Below are 21,546 nucleotides of genomic sequence, written 5' to 3'. Positions count from 1 at the left end.
GTTTTTAATATTTTAAAAAATGTTTAAATGAATAATGTTAATAATAATAATAAATGTTTTACCTTGAAAGAAGCAAATTAACAAATATTAGGATGTCTCTTGTAGAAGCACAGACTCAGTCTATGTTGCTTAAACAAGGTGGGAATCAGTGGCAAAAGTCAAAGGAAGGCAGCCTTCACAACAGAGAAGTTGTTAATATGGAGTTTTTAACTCTAAAGGATTAACTTGTGAAGGGGTGAGACCCCATCACTAAAGAAAATCACTCTTCAAACTCTTACAGTCTGCACCACTCAAAACTGTCCCATGAATTATACTGTCCCTGGATTCCCACCAACCTACATAACTCTTACTTCTCCATCAACACTCAGTTTAAATACTGCTTCCTTCAACAGGATTTCCTGACTTTCCAGATAAGCTAGGTGTGGGTATTAAGTGCTCCCAAGCATTCTGTCCTTTGTTTAACATGTGTCTTCTCTGACTTGTTTATGTGTCTTCTCTGACTTGTTTATGTGTCGTGAAAACAGGGGTTGTGTATTCCCAGTCTGCAGCATAGAAACTGGCATGCTGCTATCTGGTAAATGAATGATGGCCATCAATCAGGAATGCTACGGAAAGAAATCCTACGATGACAGAAATCTGGACCACATTGATTCTCAGGCATCTCCTAACTCTCCATTTACGTAACTTTGGTGTAACCTAAGATTAAGATTAACGACAGAACATGAGATGGCTGGATGGCATCACCGACTCAATGGACATGAGTTTGAGTCAACTCCGGGAGTTGGTGATGGACAGGGAGGCCTGGTGTGCTGCGATTCATGGGGTCGCAAAGAATCAGACATGACTGAGCGACTGAACTGAACTGAAGATTAATGTTAGCATTTCTGGTAGTCAGAATCTATGTCAAACTTTGGTCACTGAGAGCCTCCATGCCTTTTTTACTGACAATATTCTATACTTGTGAAATTGATATAACCATTATAAGGCTTCACAATCAAAAGGAATTCATTTTATCTAAATATCTGGGTGTCACAAGATGGAAGATTAAATAGCCATTAAATTACGTTTCCTCTGGGAAGATGAAGTAGATGTACTTTCCTCTATTATTTCCACAAAGCACAAGTAATAAAATTCCTGGACACTATGTATATATATAAAACACACATAAGAAGACTCTGGAAAGTATAGAGAAGAAGGCAGACAAGCAAGGGACCTTGGGACCTGAGGAATGACATAGAGGTGAGTTTCCTTGGTTTTCTTTTCCTCATGTATGCAAAATTTAGAGCTGCAGAAGTACAACTTGGAAATACCAATGAGTACAGACCAATAAAAGCCTAATAAAAGGCTCCTCTCTTTAGTGAAAGACCAGGAAAGACTTTACAGGATAACCACTCTCCTCCAAACTGACACCTCAGGAAAACACTATCTACCTGCACCTACTCAAGCAAAGGCACAGTGGAAATTTTAGAAAAATTAATTACTGAAAAAAAGAATGACTGAAATAAAAAGTTCAGGAGTTGTGTATGGAGGAGATGGTGGAAAGAATCAATGAAACAGAAGGCAAGATAATAAAAATTGCCTGATCTGAACAACAGAGAGGAAATAAACTTTAAAAAAAAGAAAGAAAAGAAAAAAGAAACAAAAAAGGAAAAGAGCAGAGCCTCAGGAACCAGTGAAGCTATAACAAGATCAGAGTCCAGGAAGGAGAGGATAAATATGGTAGGGCTGAAAAAGTACTAAAGAAATAATAGCTGAAAACTTCCCAAATTTGTCAAGAGATGTAAGCCTATAGATAAAGCAGCTGAGAAAACCCCAAACAGGAAAAACTCAAAGAAATCCATGCCAATAGACATCATAATTAAACCTCTAAAAACTAAAGACAAAGGAAAAAAATCATGAAAGCAGTTAGAAGAAAAAAAAGAAAATGACACCTCTCTGAACCTATTGATAATTAAGTTAATCTTCCCAATTAATCTCTCGGTCAGAAACCCCATTCTTCCCTGAGAGCATTGAAATTACTGGGGCTAAGAGGCTCAGGGAGTACACGAGCTGGGTGAAAACAACAAGTGATAAGGAAATATAAGTAAAGAAAAGGAAAATAATCAATGAGGAGAAATGATTCTCATATAACAAGAAATAACCTTTACACAGTTCAAGAGAAATTAGAGAAAACAGCAAAGTAGGAAGTTTTCTGTGATATGTACTATTTTTCCCATGAAATACAATGCTTAAAACACTGCTGCTTTCTTAATGCAGAGTTGAAACAATTTTACAGTAGAAATTTCTAAGTTTAAGATGAAGTGGACCTGATCTTATATTAAAAAAGTAGTGATGAAGTTAAAAAAGTAAGGTGGGGGGAAAAGACATTTCAAATGACAGCAGATTTCTCATCAGAAACCATGAGGCCAGAGGAAAGAAGCACTGTTTTTCAAATGCTGAAAAAGAAGAAAGAAGAAAAATTGTAACTGAGCAGGACCCCATGGAGCAGTTTTCAGGACAGACTCCTCCCCCATATCCTCTGCTATAGCTCCTCTTTTAAATACCTAGATAATAGTATCTGATGCACACTTCCTGAGCTGTTTTACAGATGCTAAAACCACCACCAGTGGAAGAAATGAATTACTTAATGACCAAGAGCAAGAAGCAGCCCCAGACCTACTGGGGCCTAAGGAAAGAGAATGCCAACCCCTGCCCTGTTACCTCACCATCAACCAATCAGAGAATTGTGCAACAGCTGATGTCATACCCTATGACCCTCCCTCCCTCACCTTTAAAAATGCTTTGACAAAAAACCCTTTAGGAATCTGGGGTTTTGTTTTGTGTTTTAGTAGTTTCCAACTACTTGCTTGGCACCCTACAATAAACACTGTACTTTCCTTCACCGCAACCCATTGTCAGTTGAATTGAATTTACTGTGCAAGGGCAAGTGTACCCAAGTTTGGTCTGGTAACAATATCGACCCAGAATCCCATACCTGCAATTAAAAAAAAAAAAATTCTTCAAGACCAAAGGGGAAACCCAAACATTCTCAATCAAGGAAAACTAAGAGACTCTGTTGCCACCAGACTTACACTAAAAGAATGGCTAAAGGAGTCCTCTAAACAGAAAGGATGAAAGCTGCAGCCTTGGAATGCTAGGGGAGGCACACTAACCGAAAGCACCATAATAACCATTTGTGTGAGTTATTTCACAACAGGAGGTCCTAGTAAGGAACACGCAGCTAAAAAGCCACCACCTACTGGGAGAATTTGGGAAAGGTCAAAAGGAGACAACACGTGTTCTACCACCTCCCAGAATCCTTCTCGCTGGCATCCATTCTGGCTGAACAATGCATGCACCACCAGGAAGGACCCTGAATCAGAAAGACTGGCTAAAGAAAATCTGGAAACTAATCCCATCACCATAAAATCCAAGACTGCAAGCCATGTGGCAGAGCAGTCCTCCTGAGTTCCCTTACCCTACCACTCTCCGCCCAGGCACCCTTTCCCAGTAAAGTCTCTTGCTTTGTGTCAGCATGTGTGTCTCCTCAGTCAATTCTTTTCTGAGTGTTAGACAAGAGCCCCCTTTTTGGCCCTGGAAGGGGCCCCCCCTTCCTGCAATAGGAACACAACGAAAGATGAAAAAATAGGGCAAGTAAAAATATGAGTGAATACAATATGCTTTCCTTGTCTCTCATTCTCTAAATTATGTTTGACAGTTAACCAAAAATTAAACACTACTGTGGTTCTCTGGTATGTAGACAAAATATTTAAGATGACTATAAATGGGAGAGGATAAAGGGACATAAAAGGAGGAATAGTTTCTACACTCCACTAAAATTGTTAAAGTAATAACAGTAGACTGTGATAACATGTAGTGTAATAAGTAGAGTGTCCACCAATAAAGCTATGCAGAAAGATTTACTCAAAAACACTATAGACAAATCAAAATAGAATTCAGAAAGCATTCAAGTAACTCACAGGAAGACAGGAAAAAGAAAATAGAAATGAAAAATAGAGAACAAAAAATAAAATAGTAGACTTAAGCCCCAACATATCAATAATTACAGAAAAATAAGTGGGCTAAGGACAAAAATTGGCATAATACTTTAAAAAAAAAATGATTGAACTATGCATTGTCCTCTAAGAAAGTCACTTCAAATATAAAGATACAAGCAGACTGAAAGTGCAAAGATAGAAAAAGATGTATCATGCAAATATGAATCAAAAGAAAGCAGAAATGTCTATATTAATATCAGATAAAATAGACATTAGAAAGAAAATTATCAGAGACACAGGCAGATAGTATACAATAACAAAATTATATAATAAAGACAAAGCAATCCTAAATGTATATGCACCAAACAAGACAGCTGCAAATATGTGAAGCAAAAACTGAAAAGAGAAATAGACAAATCCACAGTTACACTGGAAACTTCAAAACCCCTCTTTTAGCAACAGAACAACTAAATAGAAAAAAAGCAAGGATATAAAAGAATTCATCAACACAACTGACCAAAAGGATCTAATGAATATTTATAGAACATTTTATCCATCAATAGCAGAATACACATTCTTCTTAAGTGCCCACATAACATTTACCAAGACAGGCCACATCCTGAGCCATGGAAAAAAAACTCAATAAATTTTAAAGATTTGAAATCATACCGTATGTTCTCTGATTACAGTATGTTCTCTGAAATCAAACTAGAAATCAGTTAACAGAAAGATAACAGGAATTTCTAAACATTTGGAAACTAAACAACATACTTCTAAATAATCCATAGGTCAAACAGAAAATCTCAAGGGAAATTTTGAAAAGAAGTGTACAAATGAAAATGAAAATACAACATACCAAAATTTGTGGGATACAGCTATGCAGTACTGAGGGGAGAATTTATAATACTAAATTCATACATTAGAAAAGATGAACATCTCAAATCAATAATCTATGCTCCCACCTCAAAAACACAGAAGAAGAAGAGCAGAATAAATCCATAGCAAGCAGAAGGAAGGAAATAATAAAGAAGAAAAGCAGAAATGAAAATGGCCAAACTAGAAAGAGTAAAGAGACTCCTTACGGAAAAAGAAAAACACAAGGAAAGAAACACAAAAGAGAATGGCCATGAAATTCACTTTGAGACTACTGAGGACAGATAAGCAGATGAAAGTAAACGAAGTGAAGCTGCTTTAACTTCTTCTGGGGAAAGAGAACACACGACTGAGGAGTGCCCGAGAAAATCCCTCTAGAACCCCGCTATGAAGGGTTCACTTCTGAATTCCTGTCTCAGGATGAATGTAATTATCTTTTCACATTCTAGGCTAAGGCACAAAGTGAAAAGCAACAGTCTTTTGAAGGTCAAAATGTCTTATCTAAGTGTTTGAAAGATTAGCAACAAAATTTCCTACCACTATTTAAGGAGACAGTACAAAAGACCAACAGATGTCCATTAAGTTAAGACACAAACAGTGGCTAAATTTACCTATTTTTACACATGACTTGAATATTGGTTGTTTTGATAATTCAGGAGCATTCCTTCAACCCATTGACAGTACCGGATGTAGGTTTTTCTCAGAAAGGCTTTCTTACCTCGTAGAAGAAGGGATGTCCAGCCATATCAAAGATGTTGACTTTGATTTCTCTGTCTCTGACTTGTACCCTGAAATGTTCAAATGAAAACAATCCCAAAGAGGGTCATGGCTTCTGTACTCATGTTAATATCATTTTATGTTGCTTATGAATTTCAAAAGGTTATGCGTATGAAATTTAAGAGCCTTTTTTAGAACAAGCACCCCCATTTGGCTTCATCTTACCACGACAGTTCAGTCTATACCCTGTACAAAACAAATGGTAGCTATTACTGTGCTGCTAAAACAAATTTATTTGGGACAGTAGGAGCAAGATGAAGAAAAACAAAATGTTTTACTTCACTTAGCATGACATCTTAATTACTACTGGTTGTGCTTGTTACCATGCAGTAAAATAAATAGTACAAAGTTGTATTATTATTTTAATGATTTGTTTAATTTTCTTATGATCTTCATTTGAGCAAGAATAACAGTTAATCTGTTTTCAGAAATTTGGAAGTAGAGAAAAGAAAAGGGAAATAACAACCATTCACATTAGAATTAACTACTGCTAACATCATAGCATTCTTGCTCCTAGCCCCTTTATTTTTTAGAGAAAAATAACTCCTGGAAAGTGAATGAATGAAACATTATAAATAACTTAAACACTAAAGAAAAGTACAAAGATGAAAGCTTAAAAGTAATCCCAAAGCCTACCGCCCAGAAAAAAAAAAACCTTCATTAACACAGATGAGCATCACTGTAAACTTCTATTTTATATGTAGATAAGAAAGATAAACATCAATATTTTTATAAAATTGGGGTTATATTAATTTAAAATAAAAGAAAATTTTACTTTTCACTGAGTTTAACAAAAGAAAGAAAAAGAAACTCAAGTAAACTGGGGGGAATTACTGAGTTTTAAATATAAATGTTCTTCATTACAGAAATAGGATTTCCTAAAAGATTCCTCTAAGGTTAAGAATAGAGATTATTAACAATAAATCAACAGATTAGAGTTCTGATTTTTAAGTAACATGCTTCAGACAGTATTGGTAGGACTCCCTCTGTGGACTACAAGGAAACAGCACCTGCTCTCATTGTTTCTATATTACCTCCTGCTTTGTTTATGATTATAATTCCCTTTCCAAGTTTATAACATGTACTTTCTATTCTGAAACCATAATTCCTATAGTTGTTTTATATTACTTGTATATTTAAATCAGACTAACCACTACTCATCTTATCATGATTTCTTCAGTCCTGAATTCTCTGCCATATTTCATCAGTTCTAAGATGCACATTTGTTTTCATTTTAACAACTGTGAAATCAGGAGGATCTGTCTCATAAAAGGATGTGAGAACAGCAAAACAAAACAAAATATTTAAGAGTTTGAGAGCATCTGGAAAAGATCTTATATAACAACTCCTATTAGAAAGTTTTGTCACATAGCAGCTGAGAAGGGATAGAACTGAAGTTTATAAAATCAGGAAGTAACATAAATTATGTTTACAAACTGGAACTCAAAACAGGGCAGTTTACTTCAGAAGTCTGACAGAGGATATTACCTTAAGAAAAATGGTAATTCATTACCTCAAGCCAGTGCTTTCCTAAACTGTGACCTGAAGACTACCCGAATCATAATTATGGAAAGAGGGGGAGACCCAGTAAATCACAAACTTACTGGATGAGGCTTGGGAATCTTCATTTTTACAGACTCTACAAGTAGTTCTTAAGCATACTGTGATTTGAAGGATGGAGTGGGCTTCCATTGTTTTGACTGCTCAAAGAGTACCTTCCTTCCTCCTGCCAACTGTGGTTTAAATGGGTTCTTCCATCTTCTTTTTTGATGCCACTCTGCTAGCCACAGCTAACAGAGCTGGGGAAAGGTGCCTGTCACCACCTGGACAATCAAAACCTTCCCTGGGATTTTTAAATTTGAGATTAGTTTTGGAAAGCCTGAGAGGTAATGGCAGCTGTGGAGAGAGAGCCAGAAGGTAGAGAGAGACATGTTGTGAAATCCCTCCCTAGTTCCAGGGATCTCTCAGACCCAGCTATATTCTCATGATTGGATTACGTGAATTGATTAATAGCCTTTTTTTTTCTTTTCTTTTTTTTTGACGAGTTAGGTTTCTGTCAACCATATTCTCTTCCTCACCAAAGGACAAAAAAAAAAAAAAATTTCAACCAGAAACAGAACATAATCAACCCTCCATATCCGCAAGTTCTATATCCATAGATTCAACTGAACTTGGACCAAAAATATTCAGGGGGAAAAAAAAACCCTTGAAATTTCAAAAAGCAAAATTTGAATTTGCTGCAAAGTAGAAACTATTTACATAGCATTAACATTGTATTTACATTCTATTATGTGTTATAAGTTATATAGAGAAGATTTAAAGTATTGAGAGAATGTGTATAGTAAGTACTACACTATCTTATATATAAGGGATTTAAACATTGGCAGGTTTTGGTATCCACAGGGGGTCCTGGAACCAATATTCCTCAGATAATGAGATGACTATAGTCTATTGACTAAACCACAGCTCTATGGCATGACATCATAACTCTCACTTCTTAGATGAATAAATTAGCTACTAATATGGGTTCAAAACAAAACTGCCTTAAACAGGATATACTACCATATCACTGAAATCCTGCGCCCTGAAATATAGATACCCCTCACGACTTTAGTCTACCTTCTTGAATGTTGCCCTCATATTCTAATGTCGCAAACTTCCTCTTTAGCTGCATCTATCTTCAGATCAGTTCAGTTCAGTCGCTCAGTCGTGTCTGACTCTTTGCGACCCCATGAATCATAGTACACCAGGCCTCCCTGTCCATCACCAACTCCCGGAATTTACTCAAACTCATGTCCATTGAGTTGATGATGCCATTCAACCATCTCATCCTCTATCATCCCCTTCTCCTCCTGCCCCCAATCCTCCCAGCATCAGGGTCTTTTCCAATGAGTCAACTCTTTGCATGAGGTGGCCAAAGTATTGGAGTTTCACCTTCAACATCAGTCCTTCCAATGAACACCCAGGACTGATCTCCTTTAGGATGGACTGGTTGGATCTCCTTGCAGTCCAAGGGACTCTCAAAAGAGTCTTCTCTAACACCACAGTTCAAAAGCATCAATTCTTCGGCGCTCAGCTTTCTTCACAGTCCAACATCTATCTTACCTAACAATAATTATTTATTGAGTATGGACTGTGTACTAGCACTGTATCAGGCACTTGGAGATAATTTATTCTAATAGCCTCTCTACATGGAGCTCATAATCTAGCAGGAGACATTAAACACATACAAATAATAAGACAAGATAATTTATGCTAACACCTATGACTAGCAGAGAATTTTAATACAACTGTCATTTTCAACTAAAATGAGTCCTGCACAAACAGATGGAGAAATATACCATGTTCATGGATTGGAAGAATCAATATTGTCAAAATGGCTATACTACCCAAAGCAATCTATAGATTCAATGCAATCCCTATCAAACTACCAACGGTATTTTTCACAGAACTAGAACAAATAATTTCACAATTTGTATGGAAATACAGAAAACCTCAAATAGCCAAAGTAACCTTGAGAAAGAAGAATGGAACTGGAGCAATCAACCTGCCTGACTTCAGACTATACTACAAAGCCACAGTCATCAAGACAGTATGGTACTGGCACAAAGACAGAAATATAGATTAATGGAACAGAATAGAAAGCCCAGAGATAAATCCACGAACCTATGGTCACCTTATCTTCGACAAAGGAGGCAAGGATATACAATGTAAAAAAGACAACCTCTTTAACAAGTGGTGCTGGGAAAACTGGTCAACCACCTGTAAAAGAATGAAACGAGAACACTTTCTAACAACATACACAAAAATAAACTCAAAATGGATTAAAGACCTAAATGTAAGACCAGAAACTATAAAACTCCTAGAGGAGAACATAGGCAAAACACTCTCCGACATAAATCACAGCAGGATCCTCTATGACCCACATCCCAGAATTTTAGAAACAAAGCAAAAATAAACAAATGGGACCTAATGAAACTTAAAAGCTTTTGCACAACAAAGGAAACTATAAGCAAGGTGAAAAGACAGCCCTCAGATCGGGAGAAAATAATAGCAAACGAAGCAACTGACAAAGAATTAATCTCAAAAATATACAAGCAACTCCTGCAGCTCAATTCCAGAAAAATAAATGACCCAATCAAAAAATGGGCCAAAGAACTAAACAGACATTTCTCCAAGGAAGACATACGGATGGCAAAAAAACACATGAAAAGATGCTCAACATCACTCATTATCAGAGAAATGCAAATCAAAACCACAATGAGGTACCGTTACACGCCAGTCAGGATGGCTGCTATCCAAAAGTCTACAAGCAATAAATGCTGGGGAGGGTGTGGAGAAAAGGGAACCCTCTTACACTGTTGGTGGGAATGCAAATTAGTACAGCCACTATGGAAAACAGTGTGGAGATTCCTTAAAAAGCTGGAAATAGAACTGCCATATGACCCAGCAATACCACTTCTAGGCATACACACTGAGGAAACCAGATCTGAAAGAGACACGTGCACCCCAATGTTCATCACAGCACTGTTTATAATAGCCAGGACATGGAAGCAACCTAGATGCCCATCAGCAGACGAATGGATGAGGAAGCTGTGGTACATATACACCATGGAATATTACTTAGCCATTAAAAAGAATTCATTTGAATCAGTTCTAATGAGATGGGTGAAACTGGAGCCCATTATACAGAGCGAAGTAAGCCAGAAAGATGAAGACCATTACAGTATACTAACACATATATATGGAATTTAGAAAGATGGTAACGATAACCCTATATGCAAAACAGAAAAAGAGACTCAGATATATAGAACAGACTTGTGGACTCTGTGGGAAAAGGCGAGGGTGGGATGTTTCAAGAGAACAGCATCGAAACATGTATATCTAGGGTGAAACAGATCACCAGCCCAGGTTGGATGCATGAGACAAGTGCTCGGGCCTGGTGCACTGGGAAGACCCAGAGGGATGGGGTGGAGAGGGAGGTGGGAGGGGGGACTGGGATGGGGAATACATGTAAATCCATGGCTAATTCATTTCAATGTATGACAAAAACTACTGCAATGTTGTAAAGTAATTAGCCTCCAACTAATAAAAATAAATGGAAAAAAAAAATAAAAAAATAAAATAAAGTAAAATAAAATGAGTCCTGACCGATAAAGGGGATGTTCAGAACGTCTCATGGGAACATGTATACTTTACAGATTGAGGAGATTGACAGGTGGAGAGACGAGGGGAAAGGACATTTCAGGTGGACAGCATGAAGGATGGCACTGAGAGAGAAAAGTATGATTGTATGAATTCAGTGTGGATGGAGAGTAAAGTGTGTGAAAGAATGTAATAAGAGAGAAGGGAGGGGCAGGCCGGGGTCAGAATAGTGAACACTTGAAGCTACCTCTCCGGAGATGAGCTATCTACCTCCATTCTACACTTCCACAGTGTGCTTTCCTCCTAATGTGACTCTATCTCCCCAAGCTCAACCCATTTCAATCCACCTCCAAATAAATCCCCACTGACACCCAATTTCACTCTACCCAGATAATTTTTGCTAGATTTCAAAATGCTATAAAAAGATTACTAAAAGGAAGTTCTCTGATAGAAAATTTTTCACATAATATTTAAAATTCTTAGAGTGAATATTTCAAAATTCTCTAAAAACACACCTGCTAACAGGACCTGCTTACATAGACACATGCTTCCTGAAAAGGTATGTCTGCCAGTCAGGCTTTGTGCTGACTTGCCCATCACCAGCCCCTACATCCCACTTAGAAGGCTTGGCAAACAGAACGTGCTCCATGATAAACAAATGACATGATCACTGCTGTCTGTAAAGGTCTCATTCCTCTCTGTACCAATTTATCTTCAGAATCTATTTCAAGACAGATCAGTTTAGAGGGGTTCTGAATTTCTATGTGATTTGCAAGCCTAAGGAAACAATATATGTACTCACTTTGTGACTCCATAGTCAATTCCAATTGTTGCAAGGTATTTAGACACAAATCTCTTCTCACAGTATCGCTTTATAATACAGCTCTAAAAGGGTAAAAATAAAAGCTTTTAGTAAAGACACTCTGGGAACCCATAAAAAATAAGCACATTTCTTCATTATGGTTTCTTCATCTACCCCTATGAGACAATGCTTTTTTAAAAGCTGAAATTATAAAATAACGGAAACAAGTACTAAAGGCGAAGTTTTTAAAGGGAAATTATTTCAAAACTCTTGTTTTCAATTTAGTGCTCAATCCTTGTTCTAAAGGATCTAAAATACTTGTTCTAAAGGATCTAAAATATCTATCTCAACTTCCCTCCCCAGACCAGATCCACATCTCCAAATATCTACTAGACCAATTTCTACCTAGATGTCCAACCATTCTACAAATTCCACGTGTCCAAATATGAACTAATCTTATACATAAAAACAGCAGACAGCTCATTCTGCTGACATCTGTTTCCATTAATGATACCATTTTCCCAATTACAGAGGATTAAATTATTAAAGTCATATCTGACTCTGAGTCTTTCTAAATCTTTTTTTGACCGTTTCTTCGATCTTTCTCTTCGTTCTTTTTTTTTTCTCTTTGTTCTAATTCCCATTGATACCACTTTACTTTAGGTCTTCATTATCTACTCCTGTACAACTATAGGAAATTCTTTATTGGTCTTTATGCCTCCTTTCCCTCCCAATTTCAATCAACACTGCATACTGCTAACATTATTTCACTTCTCTAACTAAAAATCTTCAGCAGCTTCTCACTGCCAAGAGTTCAACATCGGAACTCCTCTGTCCATTATTCAAGACCCTCCATAATCTGACCCTAATCTGTCTTCTGTCTAAACCCTTCTAAAATAAATCCTCCATTTCTGCCAAATTCCAGGCCTGACTTCCTGACTCTTGTCATTACTTTCCTTCCTATTTGGAATGAGCTTTCTCCCTTCTTTCCAAATCTTACTTATCCCAAAGCACTCTGATTATAAGAGATCTTGCCTACATCTGAAGTCCTCTAACACAAACTACACATGTATATAGATGTATATATAAATATATATACAATGTTTTTGTTATCATTCACTGCTTTGTTATCTTTCACCTGTACATCATTTTATCTCTTCAGCTAGACAGTAAATTACTTGAAGGCAAGCACCGGTATTTTACTCCTTTTATCTTGTATCTTCACATCTGAGAGATTAGCTCAGTGCCAATGAAAAAGTGATTTAAAATGACTTATACATTAATAGCAATCCTTAGCACTCATGAAACATAATTTACTTGAAGCACTGGTGATGAAGCTTATTCTGCTCACTTTCCTGATGAACCTCAATCTAAATTAAATAGGACAGCTGCTTTAAAAAGTACTTAATAAGCTCACTGGGAACTGAAGGAAAAACTTCTTTGGAGTGACTACGGCTAAAAAGCTACACTTTAAAAAACACCTTACAGCTTGAAAGCACTTTTCAAATGTTTTCTCTCAGAATATCAGAGAAAAATAAATATAGCCTTTTTCTAAATTATTCATGAGATTAAGGTACGTGGAAGTCCTTTAACTCCAGTAGACAATTTAAACACTCAGTTCAGTTCAGTCACTCAGTCGTGTCCGACTCTTTATGACACCATGAACCGCAGCACAGCAGGTCTCCCTGTCCATCACCAACTCCTGGAGTCCACCCAAACCCATGTCCATTGAGTCGGTGATGCCATCCAACCATCTCATCCTCTGTCATCCCCTTCTCCTCCTGCCCTCAATCTTTCCCAGCATCAGGGTCCTTTCCAATGAGTCAGCTCTTCGCATCAGATGTCCAAAGTATTGGAGTTTCAGCTTCAACATCAGTCCTTCCAATGAACACCCAGGACTGATCTCCTTTAGGATGGATCTCCTTGCAGTCCAAGGGACTCTCAAGAGTCTTCTCCAACACCACAGTTCAAAAGCATCAATTCTTCGGCTCTCAGCTTTCTTTATGGTCCAACTCTCACATCCATACATGACTACTGGAAAAACCATAGCTTTGACTAGACAGACCTTTGTCAGCAAAGTAATATCTCTGCTTTTTAATACACTGTCTAGGCTGGTCATAGCTTTTCTTCCAAAGAGCGTCTTTTAATTTCACAGCAGCAGTCACCATCTGCAGTGATTTTGAAGCCCAAGAAAAGAAAGTCTGTCACTGTTTCCATTGTTTTCCCATATATTTACCATGAAGTGATGGGACCAGATGCCATGATCTTCGTTTTTTGAATGTTGAGTTTTAAACCAGCTTTTTCACTCTCCTCTTTCATCAAGAGGCTCTTTAGTTCCTCTTCACTTTCTGCCCTAAGGGTGGTGTCATCTGCATAACTGAGGTTATTGATATTTCTCCCTGCAATCTTGACTCCAGCTTGTGCCTTCATCCAGCCCAACATTTTGCATGATATACTCTGTCTATAAGTTAAATAAACAGGGTGACAATATACAGCCTTGACATACTCCTTTCCCAATTTGGAACCAGTCCATTGTTCCATGTCCGGTTCTGTTGCCTCTTGACCTGCATACAGATTTCTCAGGAGGCAGGTAATAGAATTATCCTAAAATTCATATGAAAGAACAGCTATCTGAGAAGAACTAATTGAAGTATAAAAAACAGGAAAGGGACAAGGCAGTAGAAAGAGGTGAGAATTTGCATTGACAAGTATTAAAATATAGTTTGAAACCAATTGAGAGGGTCTTATATTGGCATAAAAATAGACAAGTAGTTTAGTAGAAAAGAACAGAGAGCTCCAAAATAGGCCCCATTATATATGAAAATTTTAAAAGTGACAAAAGTGATATTTAAAGTCACTGGGAAAAAACAAAACAAAAAAATAATAAAGTCAATGGGAAAAATATTTAGTATAAGGTTACTGGCACACTGAATATCCATCAGGGAAAAAAAAATTAAGTTGGGTCCTTAACTGACTTATATGCAAAAAAAATTACAGGTGAATTTGTGATTTAAGTATCTCAAATTAAAACAATAAAAATTTCACAAGAAAATGTGCAATATATGTAGAATATCCGAAAACATTTTCAACCAAAACAGAAAACCCAGAAACCATAAAAAAAACAAACAGAAAAGCATAGTCAAAGCATCTTGAAAAAGAACAAAGCTGGAGGTATACCCTCTGATTTCAAACTATAGAACAAAATGGCAGTAATCAAAACAGCAGGATATTGACATAAAAACAGACATACAGATCAATGGAACAGAATAGACAACCCAGACACAAACCCACAGTTAGATGGTCAATCAATGACAAAAAAGCAATAATATATAATGGGAAAACACACCACTTTTAATAAACGGTATTGGGAAAACTAGACAGCTATATGTAAAAGAATCAACTGGACTACTTTCTCACACCATACATAAAAAAACACCATTAATCATAAAGGAAATGCAAATTAAAACTACAATGAGATACCACCTTACACTAGTAAGAATGGCTGTCATCAAAAAGACAATTAATAACAAGTGTTAGGATGTGGAGAAAAGGGATCCTTGTGCAACACTGGTGGGATTCTCAACTGGTGCAGTCACAATGGAACACATTGTATGAAGGTTTGGCAAAAAAATAAAAATAGAACAACCATATGATCCAGCAATTTCACTTCTGGGTACTTACCTGAAGCAAACAAAAACGCCAATTCAAAAAGATATATGCACCCTGATGTTCACTGCAGCATTATTTACAATAGCTAAGATATGGAGGCAACCTAAGTGTTCATCCACGGATGAACGGCTAAAGAAGATATGGTATAAATATATATTATATGTATATATATATATGCACATAATGGACTATTACTGTTATTTTTTAAATAAATTTTAAATTTTTATTTTTTTCATTTTAAAAATGAAACCTTATCATTCGTGAAAACATGAATGAAATTTAACAGGGTATTATGTTAAGTGAAATAAGTCAAAGACAGACAAATGCCATATGATCTCATATGTGGAACCTAACAAACAAAACAAAAACAGACTCAGAGATACAGAGAACAAATGGGTAGTTGCCAGAGGGGGTAGGGGATGGGGAAGTGAAATAGGTAAACAGGAACAAGAGGTACAAACCTCCAGTTATAAAAGAAGTAAGCCACTAGAATGTATTATACAGCATGGAGAATACAGTCAATAATATTATTGCAGTAACTTCATATGGGGACAGTTGGTTGCTAGACTTTGTGATGATCATTTCATAATGTATACAAATGTCAAATCACTGTGTAACATACCTAGAGCTAACATAATATTGTACATCAACTATATTTCAATTTTAAAAAAGATGGGCATAATTGAATATATACAAATAGTAATAAAAGCAATTATATGGCAAAACACCAAGTATTCAAAGAACATAACTGGGGCAAATATTTGTAACTCATATGGCTGGCAAAAAGTTAATAACTCTAACATCCCCAAACCAGAAAAACTGGTAAGAAAGACACATCGCCTAACAGAAAAGTTGGTTTAGAATATAAACAAATTATGATGATTAACTTCTTGATATTGAACCAAGTTTGCATTTAGGGAATAAACCCTACTTGCTAATAGTGAAATTTTTGATATGCTGCTGAATTCTATTCATGGATATTTAGGAATTATGCATTTGTATGTATATATGAAAATAGTATATATACTTTTCTTTTTTGATACTATGTCAAGTTTTGCTATTTAAATAACCATAACTTTATATAAATAAATTGGAGTACTGTTCATCTTTTTCTTTGCCTTGGAATAACTTAAGTAACTGAAATTATATGTTATTTAAAGCTTAAATAAATCTTTTCATGAAACCATCTAATCCTGATACCTTTTTGGATAGTAAATCTTTTAATTGCTTTTTCCAATTTCTTTTTGTATGACTGGTCACTTGCGTGTTCTACTTCTTTTTGAGTCAATTTTGGTAATTTATATTTTGCTAGGAAATCCTCCATTTTCTCTATATTTTGAAATATGTTCCCACAGAACTAAATATATGTAGTATTCTCTAATCGTTCTTTTAATTTCTTCCAGAATGTGATTTTCAGTACTAATCTTGTAATTTTTTGCTTTCTCTATTTTTCTTAAAATAAATTTTAGGCATTTTTCTTTTTCATTAATCTTTCCAGTTCTTTCTCTCATATTTGGTGCCCTTTTTCTTCTGTCTTAAGTTCTTTTATTTTTGAAAGTTCAGTTATACTATACCATAATATTCATACTTTTAAGATGTACAATTTCAGTGGTTCCAAGCATAGTCACAAAGTTGTACAACTACTAAGTTCTTTTAGTTTTTAACGTCTCCTTTTTAGAAATGAGTTAGATAATTCATTTTCCTTTTAGGATTGCTTTCAATTTGCCCTGAAGGTTTTGGCATGGATTCTCTCCTTTCATTGGTTTCTAGTTATTTTGTCATTTGCTTTGATTTGTCCTTTGAGCCAAGGACTATTTACTAGGGCATGTCTTTTTAACCTAAAATTATTTATCTGTATATCTTCCTACATATTCTAAATCCTTTAAAATGAGTGTGTTTTACTTTTATAACTAAGGCAAACATTTTTTAATTATATTTAAATATTTCATCTATGAAAAAATTATTTTTGAGAAAGGCATTCAGAAGGAATCCACTCTACCCCCAAACAGTAAATAGTTGTAACAAAAGTATTTATTAAATGGTCCCTGCTGCTGCTGCTGCTGCTAAGTTGCTTCAGTCGTGTCTAACTCTGTGCAACCCCATAGACGGCAGCCCACCAGGCTCCTCCATCCCTGGGATTCTCCAGGCAAGAATACTGGAGTGGGTTGCCATTTCCTTCTCCAATGCATGAAAGTGAAAAGTGAAAGTGAAGGCGCTCAGTCGTGTCCGACTCTTAGTGATCCCATGGACTGCAGCCCACCAGGCTCCTTCATCCATGGGATTTTCCAGGCAAGAGTACTGGAGTGGGTTGCCATGGCCTTCTCCTAAATGGTCCCTACTTTCCCAGTTTAACTATATTTGTTGTAAACTGAATTTCCTTATACTTTTGGGTTTATTTCTGGACTCCAATCTGTTTCTCTAATGTCTCTGTATTTACTTTCCAGTATCAACAGGAAAAGCTTGGTAACTTTAAAATATGTTTTAATATCTGGTAGTGTTAGTTTCCTCTCATTTCTTCTCCTCAATTTTCTTGGTTAGTCTCACATTTAATTTTTCATAAGGATTTTTAGTACCTTTTATTATGTTCTGAAGAAAAAAATTACTGATGTTTTAACTATAATTGAATGACATTTGTAGATTATTTTAAAGAACTGGTATCTCCAAAATATTGAGTGAACCTAATTAAGAGGACACATACCTTTCCACTTGTCTAAGTAATTATATGTCTCTCTGTAGAAATGTTTCTTTATATAGGTCCTAGGACCTACTATATCTTCTGAAGTTTAAGCCTGGGTACTTTATTTTGGTCATTGTTGTACATTAAAACAGTTTTTCAATTATATAGTCCAAAAATTATAATTCTGATACAGTAAAGCTGAAGTTTTTATATATTAATTTTGTCTATTGTTTCTAATAGGTTTTCAGTTAATTCTCTTTGGGTTTTCAGATAAATAATCATATCATTAACATATAATGGCAATTTTGCTTTCTCCTTTTCAGCATTTCATACATTATTTCCTTCTCCCTAACTGCATTGGCTAATAAATCTAGAACCATATTACATGAACGTGGTGACACTGGACATATTAAACTATTTCTAAAGTTTAATCATTCAGTTCAGTTCAGTTGCTCAGTCCTGTCCGACTCTGTGACCCCATGAACCGCAGCACGCCAGGCCTCCCTGTCCATCACCAACTCCCGGAGTTCACCCAAACCCATGTGCATAGTAAAATTTTAAAAGTGAGCATGCTCACTTAGCCAGTTTAGTATTTAGTATATGACCTTCTAGAGGTCTTTCTTTTTTTTCAATGCCTGGCACATAGCTGATGTTAAGTAATCATCGACTTTCAGCTATGTTACTACATACATATGCATAGGTATATAAACAATACAAAATGAGACAAGTGCTCGGGCCTGGTGCACTGGGAAGACCCAGAGGGAGCAGGTAGAGATGGAGGTGGGAGGGGGATCGGGATGGGGAATACATGTAAAATCATGGCTGATTCATGTCAATGTATGACAAAACCCACTACAATACTGTAAAGTAATTAGCCTCCAACTAATAAAAATAAATGAAAATAAATAAATAAATCTAGCATTTGTAAAAAAAAAATGTAAAGAAAAGACACTAATAAACATCTGCTGAGCATCAATTACGTGCAGGTCTTTGGCATAAACACTCCCATTAACAGCTCTCTGGGCATGTAGATCCTACTAGGAGTTGATTTTGACAGCAAATAATGATTGGAAAAGGAGGCTTCCCGGTTGCTCAGTGGTAAAGAATCCACCGGCAATGCAGGAGACCCAGGTTCGATCCCTGGGTTGGGAAGATCCCCTGGAAAGGGAAATGGCAACTCAATCTAGTGTGCTTGCCTTGGAAATCCCACGGACAGAGGAGCCTGGCGGGCTACAGTCCATGGGGTCGCAAAAGAGTCTTGGCGACTAAACAACAATGATGGAAAGAACATTGCAATGGGAGTGTGAAGACCCAGATTCTAATTCTGTCTCAATCACTGGTTTAATGACCTTACAAGGTTCTTAAATTAACAGTTTCCACCCATCCTGAAGAAGAGGCAATTAGGATGAAGAGGCGGTCTTAGAATTCACATGGGGATAAAGACCTCTGTTCACCTCTTGCCCTCCCTACCCCCAATACTATGGGAGAGTTTAGAGCTGATAGCCAGTAGAAGCACCATAGAAAAAGACAGTGGATCTAAGACTTCTTTGCGATAATGCATGTGGTGACACTATCAGAGAGAAACACAAACAAGACAAAATAATGCAAGTTCCTTGACATCCACTGCACCTCCCTGTGAAACATTTCAGCATCAGTTACGCTCTCTTACAAATGAAATGTAGATTCTGGGCTCCACATCTACAGAGTAAATTTTACAAATCCCCATCCTCACACACAGCCCAGTAAGTTATCAGCTCCCAAGCTCTGCTGGGATAACTAAACTTTTATTCTCCACCTCAAAGTCCTGTACGGGTCACCCAGAACGCAGACATGTTATACAAGCAGACGATCTGACATGAGGACCTAGGCCTCCTCTCTCTTTGGGATATAGTCAACGGTTAGAGGCCACTCGAGACACCTTCTTAGGTGTCAAAGGGGGGCGACCCAAAGGTCAAAAAGGTCAGGAGAGTTTTTCCTCTTGGAGCCAGATCCCTCAGGAGACCCAGGCCTGCTCAGGGGCGGGGAGGAGGCCGGGCGACCAGGCTGTTGAGTGGCCGCCCTCCCAGCCAATCGGCACGTCGCTCCGCCGCGCTGCGGTCCCGCCCCTCCCAGCGCGGTACTCACTTTTCCCACTTCGGCGTTGCCCATGGAGATGACTTTGATGCGCAGGGACTTGCCAGGCTCCTTCCGCTTCGGCATGCTGGCCTCCATGGCCCTCGCTCTCTCGGGGCCAGCAGCCTCGGTCTCTGCTTGTTCACCACGCTGGCCCGTCCCTCAGGCTTCCTCGTCCAATGGCGGGACCGCTGCTCTCGTCACCGCCTCGGCTCCGCGGCTCGCCATCCCCGCCGCTGCCTGGCAGCGGGCGCTGGCGGTTGGGAGCGTAGGGAACTGGGGGGAGGGAGAAAAGAGTCTCGCGATGCTAGCAAGGGGCCGCGTGACGTCATCACCAGGCCCCAGAGATGAGGTTGCTCCCTAGGGTCGGGCGATCTGGCCCGGCAGCGGCCCTAGGAAGAAAGGTGGCCTCACGGGGGTTGGCTGAGTTTTACACTTCAGAGAGGATGCGACCTTGTGTCCAGGGTGGGGTTCAGGACCTAGAAATTTGTTAGGTTCGCAGCCGAGTGGTAGAAATTTATTGACTGTTCGAGGCAGATTCTCAGGCTGGAAGTAGCTGAAATTACGTATTAGTTCAAGGTCCATCGGCGCGGATATGCCAAGTAGACCACGGTCCGTTTTGGTGTATTTTTTGTGGATTCTTCAGTACCCATGGGCGCTGACACCCCCCCCCCCCCAATATTATGTTTGCCTTGGGGTCCCTATTATGTACTTCTGGCCTGCAGGTGGAACGTTCAGATTAGACCTTTCTTATACTTTAACTTCTGTCAAGGTGTTTGTGATTGTAGCTGTGAGCTCAGTTTATCTCGTTACGCTGCTACTCATCCACATTTAACCCCATCTTGTTCTCACCTTTAGCTGAAAATATAACAAGAAAATCATAATTCTGAGATAACCACTTTTCTCGTTCTAAGCGATGAGACAAGAAAGCATCTTCTAGAATAGAAAACAGTTTGAGCAACTGTCGCTTTTTGGGTCAATATATTTAGCTACAGAAGATGAATAGAACTTGACAAACGTTTGTTTAGTGCCCTGAAAAAGAATGGCTGCCAATTTCCCACTAAATTATGAGGGGGAAGGTAGCATTGCTTCTGTTCTCACATAGGTGTAAACGTTTTAAATACATTGCAAGAAGATAGTGACTAAAGGCTCAAAGTTTTATAACAGTTATTTTAAGTTAGATTTTTCAAGCATTTTAATGTTTAATTTTGAAACATTAAATGCTTATTAAGGAAAAAGCTTATTTTGGTTTGTTTCCATAGTAAACAAGTAATGTAATTTAGTTCGGTGAAGCTTCTAAAATTCTTTACAATTATGAAATATAAGTCCTAGTTAGAATTTTGATAGTTTAAAGCTTAAAAGAATTGGATTTATACTGATTTTCCAGATGCTGATCTCTCAGTATGATTTGATAAATCAATAAACATCTGTTTCTTTTATTTCTTCTTTTTTAACTTATTATTTAATTGGAGGAAAATTGCTTTACAATGTTGTGTTGGTTTCTGCCATACTGG

The 21,546-nt window shown here is 37.4% G+C and overlaps 1 protein-coding gene across 4 annotated transcripts in view; it reads right to left on the bottom strand.

Annotated features, from left to right (window-relative positions):
* DNAJC27 (DnaJ heat shock protein family (Hsp40) member C27) overlaps positions 1 to 20,312 on the bottom strand; it is a 40,849-nt gene extending 20,537 nt beyond the window's left edge. For all 4 annotated transcript variants that reach the window (XR_002309362.2, XR_002309363.2, XM_020870492.2 and 1 more), the window contains exons 1-3: positions 20,045 to 20,312; positions 11,575 to 11,657; positions 5,569 to 5,638 (exon numbers count right to left, since the gene is read on the bottom strand). Coding sequence is in view for 2 of the 4 variants with exons in the window: in XM_020870492.2 (XP_020726151.1) it covers positions 5,569 to 5,638; positions 11,575 to 11,657; positions 20,045 to 20,131 (240 nt within the window). In the remaining 2 variants the exon portion in view is untranslated. The remainder of the gene's footprint in view (positions 1 to 5,568; positions 5,639 to 11,574; positions 11,658 to 20,044) is intronic.
* Positions 20,313 to 21,546: the final 1,234 nt, after the last annotated feature.

Source organism: Odocoileus virginianus, chromosome 2 (genome assembly GCF_023699985.2).
Source record: "Odocoileus virginianus isolate 20LAN1187 ecotype Illinois chromosome 2, Ovbor_1.2, whole genome shotgun sequence".
Lineage (NCBI taxonomy): Eukaryota > Metazoa > Chordata > Mammalia > Artiodactyla > Cervidae > Odocoileus > Odocoileus virginianus.
This window is presented reverse-complemented; position numbering and strand designations above follow the sequence as displayed.